Consider the following 22,621-nt stretch of genomic DNA (forward strand, 5'->3'; position numbering starts at 1 on the left):
ATCTTTGAGAACCAACGATCGGTCACTGAGAAATAATTCAATTAATTTTGCCCCCGCAATAACGCCTTCCGTCGGCAAAAGTTGTTCGTGTTATTAGAATTTCTCCTCCAAGGCTGTGCATTGTGCACAATCTGCAGGCGTAATGCACAGCGTGCAGCATTTCTTTACTCCGTTGGTGAACGTGTACTGCACTGAATTCTAGTCAAGAAGATCGTGAATATGGAACTACCAACTGCCGTCAACGGCCAATCACAGCGTGCGGTTTAGAATGTTGGTTAGACTGAACTTTGGTCGACCGTGTGTGTGTGTGTGAAGCGATGGGATAGACCTTTCTTTTGACACGTCACGAGTCACGTGTCAAAACAATTCCGCCATCTTGGTTGGCAAAAGTTTGTTTACTTGCGTGTAAATGTATACAGATACGAACTTTACAGTCGAATAATCATGGTTCTTAGCTGCTGTTGTTGCAAAAATCGGTTCGGATCAAAAGAAGGGTTAAAGTTCTTTCGCTTCCCTGACATTGACAACTATCCGGTCCAAAATAAAGCGTGGACAGTTGCTGTAAGTCGACGCCAGCGCAATAACAGGCATTGGAAACCTTCAAGACACGACAGGATATGCAGTGACCACTTTGTTTCTGGTAATTCATTCAGTTTTTTACTATACATATACCATTTTTTTAGTTAGCGTTTTCCTCGATAGTTGGATCATTCAAATTGGAAATATTGTCAAACAGAACCGCCAGTTTTCGCTTAATAAATTTATGACTGAAAATTTTGTGAAAACAAAATGAGAAATAGGCCTATTCAGCACAGTCAGTGACACTGACAGTCAGTGTGTGTGATCCTGTGATCAGTTGGAGATGGTCGGTAGTACAAGTGGGGCTAGGTAGTACTATCAGTATTCACAGTCACACATTTTCTTTGGCCTTTGATCGGTGTGTTCTACACCTCAATGATGATGGTTAGTGCATTTCTTCGAACATTTGGTTCCACACCTTGTCATGCTTGTGGACACAATGAACATTTGTTTGAAGTTTTGATCTGTCTCATATCAACAGGAAATTACTCCAGAGATGTGAATCATGTAGACAACACGCCATCAGTCTTCAGTAGCTCCACTGTTGCGCAGACAAGTAAAGGGGTTCAGGATCTGAACCGCTATGTCAGATTGAAAAAACGATCAGCTCTGAAGAGAAGACTGGATCATGATGATGATGTACAACTTCAAGATGAGCCATCCACCAACTCATCAACCCCGGCCCCGATGTTGGAACCTGACCCTGTTAATAAGTATGCTTACACAATATTCTCATTACATTCAGCAATTTCTCCTATAAGTAATTTTATCTTCATGTACGCGCTAATCCTTCAAACAGATTCGCAGAATGGAGTGGTGATAAAAACCTATATATTGCAGGCTAATATCACTACCTGCTTCGTGTGTGTTCTATGTCAAGCGCCAAGTTTGCTTGAAGATAAACACGTTATCACACGCACGCTCGTGGAAATATGAAAAATATAGCGCTTCTGCGTCCCATATCCAACTTGGCCTTCCGAGGACGCAGAAGCGCTACGTTTTTCCGTATTCCACTCGCGCTTGTGTGATAACTTATAACATAGAAAGAGTTGGGGTGGTTCTGAAAACATTCGTTAGTTTCAACTCTGCTTTTAGATCAGTATGCTCTGATCGTCTTCTGGAGAAAGCTGTGATAATTATTGTGGATAAGATTAATGTATGGATATATCGTGAATAAAATAAATTGACATCGCCCAAGATAGGCAGTACCACTTTTCTACCCATTTTTACAAAAAAGGGATACTATATTATTTCATATGAAAAAGTGGTGGTGCCATATGGAAACTTTTCCATTGTTGTACCATATTGCCTTTGCAAGGTCCATATCACACCCTGTGCATTGTTCTGAACACTGTACATGTATAGTGTGCAATTTAAGAGAAACTTTGCATCAAGTTTGCTTTAAGAAAAGACAAGAAAAATCATTAATATCAAACGAGTCCTTGAATGATGACTAATCTAACATAAGGGATCTGTATGCTGCCCTGTATTGAGGCAACAGTCTTTGTTCATACAAAGTTATTATTTTTGTTTTACTTTCTTTTCAGCAGCATACCTATGCCGTCTACCCCAAAGAGGCTTAAAGAAAAGACAAGAGAATCGTCAAGCCAAACCACTCAGACTACGGAAGACAAAGACCCATATGATATGTACCGTAATGAAATGGCAAGTCTTAAGTCTCATATTAACTCACTACAGTCGCAAGTTGACAAGCTGAAATGGTCCAATGATAAAATAAAGTCTAATTCAAAATGCAAATTTTATACTGGTCTCCCAACATATTTAGTTTTTTTGTGGTTGTTTCACCAGCTTGTCAAGGGTGTATCTCCCTCATATTGCAAATGCCTTAATTTAAAAGATCAATTGTTGCTAGTTCTTATGAAGCTTAGACTTGATTTAGCTTTTAACGATATTGCAGACAGATTTCAAATTTCAAGATCAAGTGCATCCAAAATATTTCATTTATGGATGAAGCACATGTCTGTTCAGCTTAAACCATTAATCAACTGGCCTGATAGACAAACTCTGAGACGAACACTTCCCAAAACTTTCAAGAAGTCAAAGAAATACAGAAAAACTACAGTTATCATTGACTGCTTCGAAATTTTTATGCAACGGCCTTCAGACCTCAAACTAAGAGCACACACTTACAGTCACTACAAGCACCACAATACTATTAAAGTTTTAATTGGAATTTCACCTTCTGGTGCAGTTATGTTTTTGTCTAAATGTTTTGGAGGTAGAGTTTCTGATAAAAAAATTACTCAGAAAAGTGGGTTTTATGAGAAGCTGTTGCCTGGTGACCTGATCTTAGCGGACAGGGGGTTCACCATTTCTGATGAACTTGCGATTCACAATGCCGTCCTTGCCATTCCTGCCTTCACAAAAGGGAAGAACCAACTATCCGGACAGGAAGTTGCAGGTGCACGTAGTCTGTCAAATGTCCGCATACATGTAGAAAGAGCAATTGGACGTCTAAAGGAATTTCATATTCTGCAGCATGTTGTTCCCATAACGTTGGTCAAAAGTATTGATGAAATAGTTACAGTGTGTGCTGCATTGACTAACCTACTTCCAGATCTAGTCAAGTAGTTTGATCTTAGCCGAGTAGCGTATAGACCAGTTTAAGAACTGACTCCGCCGTATTCTAGTTTATTATGATCATATAGACAATGTGTGACCTTGTGCATTCTTTTCTTTAGGTATTCTGGCAGGCAAAATACTGCACAGGTCCTTGTGGAAAGTTGACATTTTGTGTCAAAATTTCCACATGAGTCCAAGAATTATGAAAGTAAAAGCTGGACAAGTTTTGAGATGTGGCCCCTCTTATCATATCAAAAGTTGATTGGAATTAGACATTGCAATCTCCATAAAATATAAGATTGATGTTTTATTCCATTAGGCCGTGTAAAAAACGGTGCCTGTAGGAAGTCCGGGCTCAGTGGCTCTTTTGTAAACATGTGATGTCACAGGTCACATCGTCTATAAGCTAAATTATAAATACCTTGGAAGATTTCAAGTCTCTGATTGGTCAAAACCGGGTCATGTGTGGGAGTGTTAATGGTGGTATAAAGACCGGCTTTGGAAAATAGCGAATAAGTGGCCACTAAATCAGCATACATTGTGTAAACCTTGCACGTTGCACTGTATCGCATGCTTATTTATATCCATGTAGTTTCGTTGCAACTTAGCGCACTTGCGCATACGCACGCTGAAAATGTATAAATTTTGAAAGGGCCCATGTAACAGGTGTGCGCGTATTAACTGACGCTGAGCTCAGGCTTGCGTTTTAGAACAAAGAACAGCTATGGTCCAATCATTTGCCTCCTTTACCCCAGTGAAGGCGCTAAACAGATCATTATTTAAAAGAGTCACTGGTCTCAAAGATCAGTAATGTGATTAACGCACGAAACATTTATGGGAACAATCAAGGCTCAAATATGGCCCCTGAACATGTCTGGAACTACCGCCGAGAGAAAAGTCACAAAATTTGGACAATTTTAGCCGTTTAAAATTTTAGTCGCTAAAAGGTATTTATTAATGGGAATAACAGTGCGAGTACCCAGTCTTTACTGCTCAGTCAGCCACCAACCCGGTCATTACCACGCAGTGAAGACCGAGTACTCGCACTGTTATTCCCTTGAAGTAGTAGTCCATGCCACTTTTTTAAATATCAATTCTGCTCGGGTAGTAGTTAAAAGCAGGACAGTTCTTCAGAACTAAGAAGTCTCCCCAACATCCGATCACAAACCAAATCAAATCAGGATACAAACACGGTTGTATTCGTTTTAAATTATATATTCATATTCTCAAAATTTATTCAATGTATATAATATGTACATTTTATTATAACTTATTCATGTAAAATATAATTTATGTAAAATATAATTTGTTCAAATTTCACAGATTTAGACTTCATATTTATAATTTCCAATTTAAGGTCACAATTAAAAGGGGCTATTTCATCTGTCCTGCGGCTGTGCATGGAATTATTAACTGATGAACCAACCACATGATAACTGACATCATCCCAGGCGTAGGCATGCCCTTCCAGGATGTAGGTCACCAAGTGGTAGGTTCATCATCAGTTTATAGTTCCATGCACATCCGCAGGACAGGTGAGATATAAAATAACAAATCTGTGAAAATAAGAACTCAATTGGTAATCAAATTTGCAAGAAAATAGTGGAAGAAATAACACCCTTGTCGCACAAGTTGTGTGCTTTCAGATTCCTCGAACTCGAGACCTCTGAATTCATTCAAATAATTTAGTGAGAAAATACTTCTTTCTCAAAAATTAGGTTATTTCAGAGGGAGTCAATTCTCACAATGTTTTACACTATCAACAGCTCTCCGTTGCTTGTCACCAAGTAAGTTTTTATGCTAACAAATTATTTTGAGTGACTACAAATAGTGTCCAGTGTTTTTAACCTCTCCAAAGAGCACTTTTTTAAATACCATGTATATTAATATCAAATAAATTGTACATTTATTCAAATTAAAATGTTTCAACAAATTCAATTAATATTTCTGTGCACTTCGCCTGATATCTTGTTGTTGGCCTTTTGTTTCCCCTTGAACACTACTTACACTACATTGTACTTGTAGTCACTTGCATAGTTCCTAAAGAGCAATTGCAATGAAACCTTCACTGATAGGCAATGGTGCAATGATGATCCTCAAACAATGACCACAGCACACTGTGATGACATCATCACCTGTCACATAACGTCATCTTAAAGGTTTCTTTTTTAAATATTTGAAAAACTATATCAATTCAACCACAAGAGCCTTCCTACAACTCTGGCTTATGTATTTCTCTGACAATTGCAGGCTGAAGATACTGTGTAAAAAATTTCTTACAGTAATCTTTAACCTGTTTCCATAGGTCTTCATTATGGTCTATCTTTTGGACAAAAAGTCCTCTGAGAGTCCAAACTACAAATAACCCTGACGATACATTCATCAATGTATGAAGTACACCGATTTGACACACCACCTGAAAAAAGTAATCGTGTCTTTCCTTCAGATGAACTTGATGTTGTGTTTCATTTCCAAGTACTTTCAAGCAATCAACAGCTTTTGCTCCTAGAAAAGTATTTGGATCAAGGTTGTTCGCATTTGCTTTATTGTTTGGACATTTTACTTCCACAGATTGTAATCCACAACAAGCACAACTAACTAAAGCATCTGGGGATGCACCAATAAATGGTGAATCGGGATCTATATACAATCCCACACTCCTCATCTGGACATCCTGGTGTCCCTCAAACTCCAAATGCTTTTTAAGGGCATCCAAAGCTACCGATTCATGATCAATTCCCCACTTCATGGCTTTTGTTGGACAAAATGAATTTTTCCCAAGCATTTTTGCACATAGGGAAGACACATCTCGTTTAGAGGATCCATCCATAACTTTGACTACTAATCCCAAAACTGAAGCTGTAACTCGACCGAAACGATACAAGGGCCACAAATTTGACTCTCTTTGGCCAGTTGTGCAAGAAGCAATCAAATGTGCTTGCTCTGATGTAATTGACTGATGTTCAGGAATTTCATTTATATTGAGATCACAAAATGGCTTTGGCAACTTTGGTTCCCACCTAATTTTCACATTATTTTCGTTTTCTGAAGCTGTGTCTGTTTCCTCTTCATCTTCTTTTGGAAGGAGAGAAAATATACATGCATCTGGATTAATTTGTCGAAGTGTGGACAGATCAAGACTTTCTAGAGTTGCTTTTGAAGTGACATCCACATTAGATTTTACTGACCTGATCTGTCCACACCTGTCATAACGTGGTTTAACAAAATGAAGGTCTTGGATAGTACATGGTTCGAGCTCTGCTCCTTTGAAAAAATCGCGATTCCATGTGCATGCCTTCTCAGTGCAGGCCTGGGTCGTGTACTCCAGCCGATTTGCTGCCTCCAACTTGAATAGTATCGCCGCAATATGACTGCACGCTTCTCCAAGCCTGATTAAAAAGCAAAAGGAAAAGCAAAACTTGTTATTTATTTGTTAGCCTATAGATTACGTGCCCAAATCTAGACTAATGAAACAATACCCCCCCCCAAAAAAAAAAAAAAAAAGAAAAAGAAAAAAAAAAATGCTTTCAACGGAGGTGCCCCCTGCTGGCAAGCTCGCCCCCTAACATTGGAACCCCGGCAAAGATGCCCCTGGCTTGGATATTACCATGCTGTAAATTATTTCTCTAGTCACCATAGTCAGTTTATAATTCAACTGCAATTATATTTCATAAAAAAACGCAATGGCTCTTGAACCTTATTTAAAAAAAATAACAATAAACAAACTACCTTGGTCCGGTATACATGTGCATGTTAGAAATATGTGTAGGCCCCACGTATTTTTCATGCTGTCCCCCAAACCATGGAGGAAAACTTTGCTAGTTTATCCTCCATGCCCAAACCAAGATCACACAAATTATATACCACACTAGACCCAGTAACTGGGGCGCTGTACTCCTTTTCAACAATTTTTGACTAGCGTACTAGTACGACAGATAAAGTCAAAAATTGTTGAAAAGGAGTACAGCGCCCCAGTTACTGGGTCTAATACCACACAGAGATTTAGCCTAGTTTCAAATTGAAAGCAACAATTATTGAAAATAAAAATGGACACTTATTTAAGAATGTCAACAGAAAGGCTTACCCTGCCATGCACATACAGTGAGCAGCAACCACAGATCCAGTTAGTTTGTTTATCACCACCCAAGCACTCACTGGTGGTTTTGTAACACTCTGGGAATGCACCACTCGACCTCGGAGGACACACACCGGGCTGTCATCGCTCACTGCGGAGTAGAGTATCGCTTGAACAAACCCCTTCAAAAAATAACTATAAGATTCCAGCGACTTGTAGGCCTTCAGATTCTCTTGAGTATAGGGTCCGGGAGAGTTGATTAAATATTGATATAAATCACCGTATTCAAAGCAGGTTGGCCATAATTTTGGATTGTTAACATACTTTAAACCTCCGCCGAACGGGTCTGGCAAAATGATTGTTCCCTTGGGAAAATTAACAGTTAATTTGTAATTGTACCTCCTTTTTGTAAGAACGTCGAGTTGATTAACATATGCTGAGGTTAAACTTGAAGAATGGGCTGTTAAAGATGGATATGTATGCTCCTCCTCGATTTGATTAATAGCAAAAAGTGTAGGTTTCCTGGCTGCGTAATTGTGATCATCCATTTTCTGCAGCAGACGACATTTTGCAAAGTAACTTGCCAACCAGAAACTGCGCATGCGCTGGTTTCGCCCCAATGTTTGTAAACAAAGGAAAGGTCTATACTCGGCACCATGTAGTTTGTGCATCGTGTTTTTCCACGTGTATAAAAGCAGATTAATTCCGTGAGCTTACTATCCAGGGAGACTATTGGTCCAAAACGGGATCTTTTGCGCTATCAACCAATCCGCGGACAGGATAAAACAAAATATACTGGGGTTCGTTTTTGGGCTGGAACCAATAACTGTTCCGGTCCTTGGCTTGTGTTTACCAACGACTTAAATTCAACCGAACTACATCGTGTATTATTACAGGCAGGGAGTGCGTGGTGTGTGACGAACGATGACGGCCGTTTAGGGTTAAGGATCAGACGACGACTCGACTCGACAGCGACGTGAATGTTTTTAAAAACTAACTTTATGTCGGATAAACGGAACTAAAAAAATAAAACTAGAGGTTCTTAGTACAAATATATTCATGTTGACCCAAATGTAAAGCCGAGAAAGTGATTTTCCCCTTCTAAATGCTGGCAATTTCACGCGAATCTACTCAGATTCGCGGCGTCTTCGCCGGGCGCGAATCTTCGCGCGAATCGATTCGCGGATTCGCGTCGGATTTCTAGGCCTGTCAATGTGTATCAGTAAGCTTGGAACTTGAATAAGAAATTTAGTTAAGCTACATGTAGCATCAAGAGTAGCAAGGACATAGCGTCCAACATAAAAAGCCTGGCAACAGATTTTATCTTATTTCCGCTAAAATATGACCGCAAAATTTGATTAACATTTTGACAGATAAGTTTAAAGGCAAGCAAAAAGTAGGCCTAAACATGTACCTTCAAGGGTTGTTTGAAATATTTAATTGTTTCAAGCAAATGTTGTAGTATAAACAATAAAACATTTAAAATTGAGAAATTAATTTGGAGAAATCGCAGAAAATCTGAAAACAAATTCTTTTAAAACGTTTCACATATCACTTTTTCCTACACCACATTCCTTAGAAGAGAATTAATTCTCAAAATGTTAACTACATGACATAGTTAAAGGCAGTGGACACTATTGGTAATTGTCAAAGACTAGCCTTCACAGTTGGTGTATCTCAACATAAGCATAAAATAACAAACCTGTGAAAATTCGAGCTCAATCTGTCATCGAACTTGCGAGATAATAAGGAAAGAAAAAACACCCCTGTCACACGAAGTTGTGTGCATTAAGATGGTTGATTTGGAGACCTCAAGTTCTAAATCTGAGGTCTCGAAATCAAATCCGTTGAAAATTACTTTTTTCTCGAAAACTATGGCACTTCAGAGGGAGCCGTTTCTCACAATGTTTTATTCCATCAACCTCTCCCCATTACTCGTCACCAAGAAAGGTTTTATGCCAATAATTATTTTGAGTAATTACCAATAGTGTCCACTGCCTTTAAACTACACTTATATTACATAGTTAATTGTTATGGTCACTTATTTTTAATTACCAAAGCTGGTATACCCTCCCTTTGAATGGAAATTAGAGACTGAATGGCATCACTTGTTACAGTATACACATAAATCAAATGCTCAATGATTACTTTCAAAGCCGTGAACTTTAATGACCATTCTGCTGGCAGAGGCAATAAATTACGGGCCTAATTGTATTATTGGCAACGCTCTATGCAGTGTTGGCAACTGCTTTTACATGTACGTAACAGAAGTAAATTGAATCATCATCTTAAAGGGTCTGGGTACTCTATGTACGACACAAAACACAATGTCTACAGGTTTACGTTAAACTTGCAGGGTTTTAAGATAATGATAGTAGAAAGCTTCCTTTAAATTAATACTTGCTGAGGTGCTGTAGTTTTAGATCAATGAGTAAAACATTGCACAATTTTTTTTTTTTTTAGTGAGACGAAACAAATTTTAGCATTTAAAATGTAATAAGTACCAGTTTTGGTATTTACCAAAACTCTACAGGTAATTCTGTTTTGCATGTTAAAACTGAGACACAAATTATTTATGCGACATTGCTTTACTCATTACTAAAAAAATACAGCACCTCAGCAAATAATATATTAAATGAAGCTTCCAACCATCATTATCTTCAAACTGTGTAAGTTTTAATGAAAATCTTTTGATAAGTGCTTTGTGCTACAGAAAGTACCCAAACCCTTTAAAGGAACACGTTGCCTTGGATCTGTCGAGTTGGTCTTTGAAAAGCGTTTGTAACCGTTTTTTATAAAATGCATATGGGTTGAAAGATGTAGAATACAATGATCCACACAAACATGCCTTGAAATTGCGTGGTTTTCCTTTTACCTCGTCGACTAACACGTCGGCCATTTATGGGGGTCAAAATTTTGACTCCCATAAATGGCCGACCATGTTAGTTCGCACAGTAGAAGGAAAACCACGCAATTTCGAGGCAAACTTGTGTGGATCATTGTATTCTACTTTTAAAACATCTTTCCAACCATATGTATTTTATAAAAAACGGTTACAAACGCTTTTGTTTTGACCAAATCGTCCGATCCAAGGCAACGTGTTCCTTTAATGAGAAAATCTATCACTCTCTCGTAAATTACACTAACTACCAATCTTGTGAAAACTACACTTTCAGTTTCACACCCAATTTGCAAAATGAACATTTTTTTTATAGTACTCGGGATGTAATTATGCAAGCTGTACTCACATCTAGTAACAATCCTTAAGACTTTTTAAAGGCAGGGTACGCCTTTAGAGTTTACCATCAAAATTAATGACTTTAAGATGGACAGAAGCTGCAAAAACTTTGGGTGAGCAGCCATACGTTCTGGGTTGACGCAATTATTATCTCAACAGAATAAACAAACTATAACATTAACAGGAACATGTGAAAATTTCATAACATTTAGAGACCAATCATTTGTGTAGAGTGGTAGTGACGAAATGATAATTTTTTTATTTGATTTAAGGAATTTATTCCACATTATTATCAACATCAGACCTCTTATTTCAATTGCCGCAATAAAAAAAAATAAAAAAAATTTGCATCCCCTTTCACGGCCTTTGGCGCGTACAAACAAATCATGGTGATCTGTACATACATGTGTAAGGAGCTTCTCCTTGACTTTGACAGTTAAATATTTGACAGTAGGCACATAATTTTAGTCTCCCACTTCACTGCTTATGTTTCACCTAGCTGTTCATGTTTGTTGAGAAAGACTCTGCTAGGGTCGTCTCAAAACGTCAGGCCATTTAACTAACTTTTGCTTTTTAATTTCACGTTAAAAACACTCTGAAAACATGCCCACGACAATTTGTTAAAAATACTTTTTCAATTGTATATCATTTCATTTCATTTCAACATTTGTTTTTATTCAAATGAGTTGTTGAAACTACCACAAGAAAAAATTAAAACAAGGGACAAAAATAATTGTTTTAGACATCCCATTTACATAGCATGTTTAAAGAATTTAAATGGACAAATAGTTTTTCAAAAACTGAACATCAGATGGGTAAAATTCTAAATAATCTACAAGTAACCAGCGATTGACGCAACAAGGGAATCAAGTCTGGTAATTTTTGTATAGGTGGTAAAAAGAAAATAATTATCAATGTATGTCATAGCTTTAAAAAAATACTTAATCAAACCATGCAGGTATCAAACCACCACTTGTCCACTCATTGTGAAATAAACTGGTTGTTTTCTTTTTTTTTGAAGGAATTATATTGGTAATCCTTCTACCTCTTTTTCCACTCGACTCGAAATGAAATAAAAATTATTAACTAAATACTCAAATGAGTGAGATATACTCTTTTTCAGTTACCTGCTCATGTTTGTTGTGTTGTCATTTAGCCTTCAAGAAAGACTCTGCTAGGGTCGAAACGTCAGGCTATTAACTATTTTTTGCATATATTCTTTTGGGTAAAAAATAGTGAAAAGGTGGTGGCAGGATAAGGAAATGTTTTCCTTATCTAGTTATACAAATGTTTACGCCATCCCAAATATTGGTTTAATGTTAGGTCATATAGATTAAAGCATTAATATAATACAAATAAACATTTTAACAACAGAACTTCGAAGTGAAAATGTGGTGGTCCAACGCTATTCCTATTTCCTCACTCATTCTTAGTCACACCATTATAAAATAACTTGCTGTTTTTATTGAAGCCATAAAATAAATTTACCGGTTATAACTAACATTAACAGCAAGTTATTATAATTTATACGTCCATTAAAAAAAAAGTGACCGGGTCAACTATCAACCATGTTAACTTGGCCTGCTTTCAGACAACGGCACCACGGTTGACCGTGGAGTTGGTCCGTTGACCATTGCATGCAAACGGCAGCGGAATTTTGGAACATGACGAATTGATCCGGGTTTGGTCCGTAAAGTTTTTTACACCAACTTGTTTCACATTTCAACACCGACACTGAATGAAAAAACTTACCCCCAAATATAAACAAGTACGTCTTTAGATACATCTGCTTAGTCCATCCAGAGAGGAACTTCATTCTAAACGGGAATTAAGAGAACATTCCGTGTCCAAAACTATCAATTATTTGAGTCATTCCCCGAGAGACTGTTTTACGCCTGCACGAGAAATACAACAGCAAAATGCATGCTGATGATGCACATGTACAATGTACAATACATGGATGTACGGTCACTCAAAGTACACACAAACACACGAGAGTGTCTAACTAATAGACTGATCCTAGTCGTTTCACGTAAACTACGAAATTTCCCACGTAACAATCTCAGTTCAACCCGACTGCTGATAACATGGTTTTTAAAGTATTGTGTAAACGAATTCACATTACTATTTTTATATTATAAAAATTATGTTAACATTAGCATCTAAAAGGCACAATATTATTTTCAAATTGAACTAGCGCGAACATTAAAGACTGCTTCAAGTTTAACAGTGACGTCAAGAAGTGTGGATGACTGTAATTTAGACTTGCGTAAATCACCCGGCCTCTTTCTAGACGTTTTTACAAGTACAAAGCTGAACTGTTTTTGGTTTATTGGTTGCATGTATGAAAACCCTTGTGGTATTCAATTGTTTTAATGGTCTATGGAGCTTTATGCAAAATTATTTTGTTGAAAAGACTAACAGTTGAACATAGTGTGACAGGTCTGTGTTGCGTATTATTATAGGGACTACAATTTTTAACAACAGAGGGCGCTACACAAGATAGGCGGGGAGGATATCTACCATAAATTAACCCCCCCACCCCCACAACGATTTTGAACATTCTGATTAACTAGGCGGGAATTCACTAAGAGATGAGCCAAGATTTGCAAACGAATTTATTTGTCAAAATTTCTAAAGAATAATTATTTATATGGCATTGCATGGTGAGGTATGGTTTGCAGTGACACTATGTGTCTGCTTGCCAAGTAAAGTTTTTGTTAATTCTACCGCGAGAACCGTTATTTTGAAGTTGCAATGCTGCACGCTGCTTGAGGCCGCCATTGATAAGTTGCATTTTATTTAGGGGGGGGGGGGGGGGAAATGATAAACACTCAGGGTATTGATGTAGCCTTGTTGCATTTAAGGGCAAATTTTGAAAGCACAAAGATATATAATAGTCGTGTTGCATTTAAGGGTAATTGATATATACAGCCTTGTTGCATAAAATTGCCAAATAATGTTTGCGCAAACTTGATAAAATCCAATGCCTAGTGGTTCTATGGCGAAAAATTGATAAACAACTAAGGTTATATCTAATAGCCTTGTTGCTTTTTAGAGCAAGTTCGATAAATACGCAAGGCTTATATAGGGCAAAATTTGATAAAATTGCAAGGCAAAGAATCACAGCTTCAAAATAAATCAAAGACATTTTCTACTGTTTAAAGAAAAAGTATACACACTATTTTGATCAGGATTTTGCTCTTAAAAATTATTGCAACTTTATGATTTTCATCTGGAAAAAAAAACAGTTTTTGAAAACATACACATGATATGAACTATTTGACCGAATCAAATTGTAAAGTGTTATTGTATAAAACCTATATCATTCAAGTAATAAAGATAAAGTATCTTTAAAAATTTACAAAACATTTAATAACATAATTTGCAACATTTACTTAAGATTTTTTCCTTTTTGTTAGGCCTCAACTATGGACAGATTTACAAAATCGCTTTCGAATCACTTCGCAAAATTGTTCATGAACATAAATGAGTTCAAATGATTAATATTAACAAAATAGTAATAACTATTAGTCTTTCTACAATAATTTCAAACATACTTATTACAATACTAGCAGAAAAAAAGGTAAAAAAACTCTTTCAAACTAATCAATGGAATGCCAAGTACTTTAAATGTACAACTGGTTCTAAAATATGTAAAATAAACTTTTACAAAATATAAGAATAAATGTATTTGTACAGTCTAAAATAGTCAAAAAGAACAGTCTACCAAAGACACAAGCAAATTTAACATCAGCGTTGTAAAAGGTGGGATTCGAACCATCAACTCCTGCATCTTGTTTCTGCATAATGCGCCATATTTTTGAACGCACGAGGGCGCTCTCAAACATTGTATCACTTCCGGGGGTATATTCATTCATATCCAAAACAGACACAACATCCACTACAGATATCATATCCATCACGGACAATAAGACCTTTAAAGGAGCAGTTATTTATAACCCACCTCTTAGTAAATTAAAACCAAGGCTAAACAAAGCCGACAGACCGCTGAATTAAAAATGTGCAGGAAGAATGAAGCATACCCTCAGTAGTGATAAAAATACTAATGAGAGTGCCCTTACGCCATCAAAACTACGGCGCACTAATATAATTGATAATGCAACACTGGTTGAGTATGTAGGTGAATGGCAATAGTTTGATGAAAGACCACAACAGCCACAAGTGGCTTGCATTGAAATGCGGCCGTAGTATCCAAAAACACTTACCAATAAATAAGGCCAAAGTGAAAGCCATGTCACCAATGGGAGACTTTCAGGACGATTGGTGGCAGCAGACTTACCAGGTGAAATCCATTGTTCTCGGTAATGTGCGCATGCTCAGAACTACGTAAACAATGGAAATTTACCTGGTAAGTCTGCTGCCACCTAGCGACTCAAAGTCTCCCATTGAAATGTTTACATTCATTTTGACATGGTACAGAAATGAATGGTTACCAAAGGGGTTGAGTTTTGAAGACTTTATACAGCGTCATCTTCTTTCAATTCATGCCCTTCTTGAATGTGATGCGAGGCTTTCTTGCCCAAACTGCTTCTACGAGTTGACCGAGATTTCTTTGAGGTTACAGAGGGTGTGCGATGTCTGGAGGAACCAGCACGAGATCCCGTGCTGATAAAAGTATAAATAAATAAAACTAATTTACTATTTGAAACCTGGAGAAAGAAACACAGCAATGCAGCCAGAAAAAAAATGTATTAATAAATTGCTGAAAGTAGATGACCAGAGCCCAATTCCATGAAACTATTGCTTTATAAATGTCTGCTTTAAACAAGAATAGGCAGGGACCAGTCACATATTATGTGACAATGTATGTTGGCTGGTAACCTTATTTTGGTAAGCATAACTTGTGCTGTGCTTGGCTATTTGTTGTGCTTTTAAGCAGCATACGACATTGAGCACAGAAGTTGGCTGCAATTTTTCATGAGAAGCGTGAAGTCATAAAGGGTGCAGGGTCTGAAAACTGCATTGGTCATTAGCACTTAAAGGCAGTGGACACTATTGGTAATTACTCAAAATTTGAGGCTTCGCCTGTGGAGATCTGGCTACACTACTTTTATCCATTTTTAAGCCTGTTGTAATTCCACTGTATAGCTATGCACACTACACACAAAATGGCTGCTGCACTGCTATCAGAAGCCCATAGGTGTTTCATTGAGCTACTGTTTCTGTGATGATGATTTGTGCAAGAAAAGTTTACTTGGCTTTTACACCTTTCTAAAAAGCCTCAGATCATATTGGAATTATGATTTTCTGTCAAGAGAAATGCTTTTGAAGATGAAATTGGTGATTTTGGTGAAAAAAAAGTTTCGAAGAAGAAATTGCAAAAATTACAAATTAAAAGAGTGGGGCTTATAGACTGGCGCCCTTAACGCCTATAGGCATTAGGCATGTTGTAGTTACTAATATCATACGATAAGGGAGCTTGCCACTGATATTTTACAATAACAAAAGTACAAAAATTAGACATGAAACAGAAGTTAGATACAAACAAAATGCAGTAAAGACGTTTGGGAAGTAAAATGTCTTCTTTCGAAAAATAATATGATGCGTACAAAATCATGAGGTGAATTCTTGTTGTGGTGTGCTCAGAAAGTGTGTTATTTCATTTTGTTGTGCTATTGTGAAGCACACCTTTGTGGAAAGACGTGTCCAAGCTATAGTCCAAGCAAATTTACCTTTCAAACCTTAGTGTTCTTCACACATGACTCTGCACAGATGATTAAAAAAGAATGTTCAAATCAGTCAGTTAGTAAAAGTATGTTTGTTAATGCCAAAAGAAGCACGATAAGAATTAGTAACATTAGAAATTATTCTACAAAATGGTTATATATACTCACAGGGAGATGAGGAAGATTTAGGAATAGTATTTGCCCAAAGACCTGGGCACTAATGTAAAGTGCATTGAGACGTAATTGTGAAAACTATGTAGATATTATTAACATCATTATTCCATTTTCATTTGTAATACTAAACAGAATTTATGTTTCATTTTTGTATAAAAAGCAGACACAAAAGGTATTTGGGGGAAAAGAGAGTCTATGGAAGACGTCTGAATGGATTTAACTTTTACCTGGCCATGCTTGCAGGTCTGCTGGGAATGCCAGCCATCATATCGGACAACTCATCAGCATCCCGATCGTTAATGGACGACATAAAGTCACTCTGAAACACAAAAACAAAAAGGGAACTTTTAGTTTATTTTGAATCACGGGCCTGAAATTTCATCTTTGATAGGGCAAAGCCATTTTCATTTTGAAAAGAGCACCCTTCCATTGGAAAATCTTTTAGTCTATGGTAAACTTTTGAAGGGGCACCAAAGACGAGACCAGGGCCCAATTTGATTGTTTTCATCTTACTATACACATACAATAAAATGTATAGTTGGTATGACACTGCTCTAGAATTGCAAGTGTCGTGGGTTCGAATCCATCCTGAGTAATATGCCTGTGATTCTTTCACAGGACTCTTGAAAGTACTCAAGAGTATACAGAGCTTACTAAAGTGGTGTAAAGTTGAAACCAAAGTTAATATTAAAGGGACACGTTGCCTTGAATCGGCCTTGTTATAAAAGGCATATGGTTAGAAAGATGTTTTAAAAACAGAGTATACTTTTCCACACAAATATGCCTAAAATTCCATGGTTTTCCTTATAGGCCTACTCAGTGAACTAACACGGTGCGCCATTTTGTGGAGTCAAGTTTTCAACTCCATAAAATGGCCAACCGTGTAAGTTCGCAAAGTAATAGGAGAACCATGCATTTGTTAGTTATGTTAGTGTGGATCATTATATTCTACTTTTCAAACATCTTTCTAACCATCCATTTCATAAGAAACGGTTACAAATGAGACCAACTCTACCAGTCCAAGACAACATGTCCCTATGAATTCAATCTACCTCTGTTCGTGAGGAACTTTCCCGTATCCATCCCATTCCGTCCTCCTCCTTACTCCTCTCCTCCTCTTCCTCGTCGCTCATTTCCTCCAGGATAGGTTTCCTCATCGTGTTTGCTTGGTACTGCTGCCTCAGACGCAGTCCACTGGGTCCCATCTCCTCAGTCGCTTCATGAATGTCTTCATAAAAACCATCATCACCTTTTGGAAGTAAACGAGAATGCCCTCTTTAGTTTACATAATGTTAAATTGAATGTTTGGTTTCCTACAACATGATGCTGACTTGTAGGTGAGCTGTCAATTAAAGGTACAATAAAAGTCAAGGGCTCAAAATGCTTGACTTTCTCTCCTTCACATACAATTTTATCCTACAATATCAAAGGCTGCGCCATTTGCTTCTTACCAAATAAGCTTTTTATGATCATTAATACCTCACCTAAGTTAAGACAAGTTTCTCGTCCTAACTCAAGGTAGGATTAATCCTAGCGTTTCATGAAACCGGCCGCACGTATTTTTAAGAAGCACTGAAGGCGATTGCCTTCGTGCCCCTCTGTTCAATGCCTTCGTGCCCTTGAAATGCTCAGAATTTACAGCTTACAATTTCCTTATAGGGTGCCTTTACCGAAGACAAAATGCACCCGAGTTTCACAACAAGCTAGGATTGATCCTACCTCGAGTTAGGACAAGTTACTCATCCTAACTTAGGATGGGTTCAATGCGTCTTCACTTCTTTGGATACAGAACTGAACTCCTCCTAAAGTCCTAAAATTAATCCTAAGTTAGGAAGACTTAGGTGAAATCGATGGCAGGCATGAAGTGAGATCTATTGTGAGACACCAACAAACCACAAACCTCACCTTCCGTTCTTCTTTGCTGTAGAACCAGTGACTCCTTAGGGTTGTATAACTTCTGGACTGTATCCGTTTGGTCCACTGGTCGAGATTTGTTCACTTTACCATTCACAAAAACTCCTGCAATGAACACAAGTATAAGACAAGTTTTTATAGATTCTGCAGGATTGAGAGTAGCTAGTCCTTATGTCTAATCTCATTTTTAAGAAACGCAAACTTAAGAAGCTGAGTTTTGTTTTAGTAGCATTGTTTGCAGGGCTTTAAAGTCAGTGGACACTATAGGTATTTACTCAAAATAATTATTAGCATAAAACCTTATTAGGTTACGAGTATTAATAGGGAGAGGTTGATAGTATAAAACGGCTCCCTATGAAGTGACATAGTTTTTTAAAAGAAAGATTAATTTTCCTCAAACTTGATTATGAGACCTCAGAATTAGATTTTGAGGTCTTCAAATCAAACATCTAAAAGCACCCATCTTCAGGAAATAAGGGTGTTTTTCCTCCATTATTATCTCGCAACTTCGACGACCAATTGAGTTCAAATTTTCACAGGTTTGTTATTTTGTGCATATATGTGAGAAGACTTGCTTTGACAATAAATACCAATAGTGCCCAGTGTCTTTAATCTCATTGACCCTTACCCAATGTGAACATCTTAAGAAGCATCCTCCTCTTCATGGGCGTCATCAGGATGAAATCATACTCCCTCTGAGCCAACCGTTTCTTGAACGATGGCATCAACTTCATGAATTCCTGCGCCGTGTCACGAACTGAAGATTTGACAGACTCTGCGAAGAGCGAGATGGGAGCGAGATGTGAGTGAGCTTCAATTAGCTCGTCCAGAAGATCCCATAGTGTGTCATGGATGGGGTCGCCAAGGAACTCTGCTTCCCTGCAGTAGGCGTTTATAATCTGGATCTGACGTGAGATCTCGTGGACCGGGCTGAACAGCGGGAAGGTTGATAAGGAGTGCTCTAAAACGATGCGACCCTTCAGGAGAGCTTTCATGAACTTGCGGGTTTCATGGCTCAACTTGTTGAGGTCACTGCTCACCATCTCCGGCCAGAACGGTGTGCGTTTACAGAGAACGCCAAAGTAACGAAGTAGGACGTACAGGATCCACGCAACGGCGAAAACGACCCAGAAGGATGCGATTGCAAGAAGCTCTGAGAACAAAAACTCTTGTTGGAAGAAGACGGAACTTGTGTCAAAGAGATTCTGCATCAGCCCCATGACTGAGAAGCAGAGCATGCAGAAGAAATTGATCATGATGCACACATTGAAGGAGGTCATTCGAAAAGGGCGTCGGATTATAATCGCTAGAAACATGAGGCACACGACGACAAGGAAAACACCCATCTGCCACATGGGGTACCAGAGAAGGGATGCATAGGCCCCAAGGAGGATGAACTTAAAGAAAAACATGATGGGACGGTAGTAGCACCAGATAAGACGGAAGGAAGAGAAGAGATGATACAGCTTGACAGCCCAGATAATGTCAAGGCCATGTGCATACTCCATCTCCTTGAGTTGCAGGAATCCCTCGTGTCTTTCTGAGCGATTGCTAAAGATCTGCGTCCTGGTCTTCATGATGAGCCATATCGGAAGCATGATGAAGAGACCGACATACAGTGCTAACGGAATGACGACATACGCCAGGTGTTCCCCACCCGCACAAGGTGTGGCATTGTGGACGTCCATGTTGTCTTCAGCGTTGCAGTGGAAGAGCTTCCCCATCATCACACCAATTGGCATTGCCAGAACCTGGCACAAGATAATGTACGCTCGCTGTAGTTTAGAGATTTGCAAGAGCAGGTTGTACCTCTTCTGATAGTTCATAGCGATGTACAAGATGATGTAAATGGTTATCATCAGAAAGATGAATACACCCCAAGCGAGGGCATACCACCGGTAGTCAAATCCGACCAGCGTACTGTCGATGAAACCGTTTCTTGCCGAGTTGTATACATCAGGGGTGTTCATCTTAAAAAACTCCCACAAATCCAGGTTGGCGAGAAGGACAAACCGGTTGGGATACAGCCAGTTGTACGGCCAGGGCCAGCGCAACGATATGGCCATCAGTAATGCGTAGAACTGGAGGAAATCCAAGATCAGGAAAAAGGCGTCGTGGAGAACCAGCATCGTGCGGCGCTTCTGTTTCTGGGTGAAGTTTGTCATGAATTGATATTCTAATTCATCGGCGTCGTAGCCGTGCTCCTCCATCATGAAATCTGCCTCTGTTATATTGGCGTTGACTTTGCGAGCGCGTTGTTTTTGGCGTAGTGCCCCGAATGACTGTCTGGTATCGGAGGGCCTGTTGAGAGGAAGAAGAGGCAAGGCGTCCTCATCCTCCATCTGCAAAAGATTATCTGTCGATGCCATGGTTGCAGCTAAGTCAAATCTTTCCGTATTCACTTCAATATTAACAGCAACACGCCCATTGTTATCCTAAGGAGGAAAAAAATAACCATTCAGAAATATTCAATATCCAATTTTGTCGATGCCATGGTTGCAGCTAAGTCAAATCTGTCCGTATTCACTTCAATATTAACAGCAACACGCCCATTGTTATTGGAGGAAAAAATAACCATTCAGAAATATTCAATATCCAATTTTGTGTTGCAATGGTTATTTATCAATTTCAAAAAGCTGAATTACTGTCTTAATATTAATACAAATAAAAACCTACACCCCCAATGATAAAGAAATTTACTTATTTTAACACCAATTATGAAACTGTTAATATTGTAATTAATATAACTGAGTGAGATAATAAAGTGAGCAACAACAACTTTACTAGGAGTTGGATAGGAACAATTGCTGTTCAGTTGTCCGTACAGACGGACCATGCATATCCTACCAATATAAGATTAAGACCCAGGGTTCGAAATTAAGTGTATTTCCATGGTAGTCAGCAGGGCTAGTGACCAATAATTTTTAGTAGCCCTGATTAGATTTTGGTAGCCCAAAAGCCACGTTATGTCTCGCGTCACGGCTCAAACTTTACAACACACCAATAACATAGTTCTTTATTGTTTGTGATGATGATTTTTGCATTATTATTCAACTAGCCCGTCGGGCTATCAAACTGGAAAAATCAGTAGCCCGGATGTAAATCTGGTAGTCCCGGGCTAGCGGGCTAGTGGCAATTTCGACCCCTGAGACCGGTGTAAACTAAGTAAATAAACCATGGTATGTAAGAGAGCCACAACTCTCGCTCTACACACAGCATGCACAACAACAAAACGAGGATGCAATATTTAGTTTTTAGCCCCAACTTTCTCCATATCCTTGAAGAAACACATTACCTTGGATCGGTCGAGTTGGTCTTTGAAAAGCGTTTGTAACCGTTTTTTATAAAATGCATATGGGTAGAAAGATGTTGTAAAAGTAGAATACAATGATCCACACAAACATGCCTCAAAATTGCGTGGTTTTCCTTTTACCTCGTCGACTAACACGTCGGCCATTTATGGGGGGTCAAAATTTTGATTCCCATAAATGGCCGACCGTGTTAGTTCGCACAGTAGAAGGAAAACCACGCAATTTTGAGGCAAACTTGTGTGGCTCATTGTATTCTACTTTTAAAACATCTTTCCAACCATATGCATTATATAAAAAACGGTTACAAACGCTTTTGTTTTGACCAACTCGTCCGATCCAAGGCAACGTGTTCCTTTGAGTGTGGCCACACAGGTGGGGCTAGCAATTATTTGCAAATGCAAGGCAATTTAATTCAATTCAATTTAACTCGATCCCATTCACTTTATAAATATTTCCAGTCCATTAGCCTTATTTTTTTAGGTTGTTTTAAAACTTAAATTTTTAATTTTAAAGTTAATTTAAAATTAAACAAAAAACTTCTGTCCAGTGACTGGTTCGCCACTCAAATTTGTTTCACATTTTTACAAGATGCACAACCCAAAAACCAAACGTACCTTCTCCCTGGTTCATCTCATTCATTCTTTCTACAATAATATTAATACAGCACAATTGATCATGTTATGATGTTGTATTGCCAATCTTTTTAATGGCGGAACCCAATCAATTAAGTAAATTTACACAGGCATGACAGGTTGATTTTTCATTGTGGAAGCATTGAGCGTCACAGATCGCCATGACCACTTTGACTGTTCACGCACGCTACATTTACAAAATACAACATAAATTAGGAAAATACAATTAGTTCATAAATTTATTTTAAAAATTTATTTAATACTGAAAATATATATATATATTTTCAATAAATGTATATAAATAAATCTTACAATATCAGCTTTTAACTTTATAATTTATACTTATTGCAAGAGGACCAGTGCAGTTTGCAAACGGCTGTTGCATGGAATGTTGCATGCACTTAATCTTTTTTTAAACTGTGCAT

General features: G+C 38.0%; 4 protein-coding genes across 6 annotated transcripts in view; 1 reads left to right on the top strand and 3 right to left on the bottom strand.

Annotated features, from left to right (window-relative positions):
* LOC139946343 (interleukin-6 receptor subunit beta-like) overlaps positions 1 to 12,364 on the bottom strand; it is a 59,784-nt gene extending 47,420 nt beyond the window's left edge. Inside the window, exon 1 of the mRNA XM_071943981.1 lies at positions 12,228 to 12,364. The gene's annotated coding sequence lies outside the window, so the exon portion shown is untranslated. The remainder of the gene's footprint in view (positions 1 to 12,227) is intronic.
* On the top strand, positions 393 to 3,171 carry LOC139946500 (uncharacterized). 2 transcript variants are annotated; one of them, XM_071944180.1, is made up of 3 exons: positions 393 to 640; positions 1,061 to 1,292; positions 2,127 to 3,171. In XM_071944180.1, the coding sequence occupies exons 1-3, from the start codon at positions 445 to 447 to the stop codon at positions 3,169 to 3,171; spliced, it is 1,473 nt and encodes a 490-aa protein (XP_071800281.1). In that variant the 5' UTR covers positions 393 to 444. The 2 variants fall into 2 exon arrangements, with proteins under 2 accessions (XP_071800281.1, XP_071800282.1); XM_071944181.1 differs by having other exon boundaries at positions 2,130 to 3,171.
* Positions 5,327 to 7,838, bottom strand: LOC139946499 (uncharacterized). Its single transcript, XM_071944179.1, has 2 exons — positions 7,247 to 7,838; positions 5,327 to 6,551 (listed from the first exon to the last, which is right to left on the bottom strand). Exons 1-2 carry the CDS (start codon positions 7,783 to 7,785, stop codon positions 5,375 to 5,377), a joined length of 1,716 nt encoding a protein of 571 aa, XP_071800280.1. The 5' UTR covers positions 7,786 to 7,838; the 3' UTR covers positions 5,327 to 5,374.
* LOC139946342 (uncharacterized) lies at positions 11,533 to 22,352 on the bottom strand. 2 transcript variants are annotated; one of them, XM_071943980.1, is made up of 7 exons: positions 22,179 to 22,352; positions 18,882 to 20,688; positions 18,245 to 18,358; positions 17,392 to 17,588; positions 16,567 to 16,658; positions 16,172 to 16,203; positions 14,966 to 15,104 (listed from the first exon to the last, which is right to left on the bottom strand). In XM_071943980.1, exons 2-6 carry the CDS (start codon positions 20,620 to 20,622, stop codon positions 16,182 to 16,184), a joined length of 2,166 nt encoding a protein of 721 aa, XP_071800081.1. In that variant the 5' UTR covers positions 20,623 to 20,688; positions 22,179 to 22,352; the 3' UTR covers positions 14,966 to 15,104; positions 16,172 to 16,181. The 2 variants fall into 2 exon arrangements, with proteins under 2 accessions (XP_071800080.1, XP_071800081.1); XM_071943979.1 differs by lacking the exon at positions 16,172 to 16,203 and having other exon boundaries at positions 11,533 to 15,104.
* Between the last annotated feature and the right edge of the window lie 269 nt (positions 22,353 to 22,621).

This window comes from Asterias amurensis, chromosome 13, assembly GCF_032118995.1.
Source record: "Asterias amurensis chromosome 13, ASM3211899v1".
In the NCBI taxonomy this organism is placed as follows: Eukaryota; Metazoa; Echinodermata; class Asteroidea; order Forcipulatida; family Asteriidae; genus Asterias; species Asterias amurensis.

What these genes read in the sequence shown, in the direction of transcription:
- LOC139946499 (XM_071944179.1), bottom strand. Translation starts at nt 7,785, where the DNA reads ATGGATGATCACAATTACGCAGCCAGGAAACCTACACTTTTTGCTATT. An exon ending in CACTGTATGTGCATGGCAGG is followed by an intron (nt 6,552 to 7,246) that starts GTAAGCCTTTCT and finishes CTTTTTAATCAG; the next exon opens with GCTTGGAGAAGCGTGCAGTC.
- LOC139946342 (XM_071943979.1), bottom strand. Translation starts at nt 20,622, where the DNA reads ATGGCATCGACAGATAATCTTTTGCAGATGGAGGATGAGGACGCCTTG. An exon ending in TCTTAAGATGTTCACATTGG is followed by an intron (nt 18,359 to 18,881) that starts GTAAGGGTCAAT and finishes TGTTCATTGCAG; the next exon opens with GAGTTTTTGTGAATGGTAAA. An exon ending in AAAGTTCCTCACGAACAGAG is followed by an intron (nt 16,659 to 17,391) that starts GTAGATTGAATT and finishes TTTGTGTTTCAG; the next exon opens with AGTGACTTTATGTCGTCCAT.
- LOC139946500 (XM_071944180.1), top strand. Translation starts at nt 445, where the DNA reads ATGGTTCTTAGCTGCTGTTGTTGCAAAAATCGGTTCGGATCAAAAGAA. An exon ending in CAGTGACCACTTTGTTTCTG is followed by an intron (nt 641 to 1,060) that starts GTAATTCATTCA and finishes TCATATCAACAG; the next exon opens with GAAATTACTCCAGAGATGTG. An exon ending in GAACCTGACCCTGTTAATAA is followed by an intron (nt 1,293 to 2,126) that starts GTATGCTTACAC and finishes CTTTCTTTTCAG; the next exon opens with CAGCATACCTATGCCGTCTA.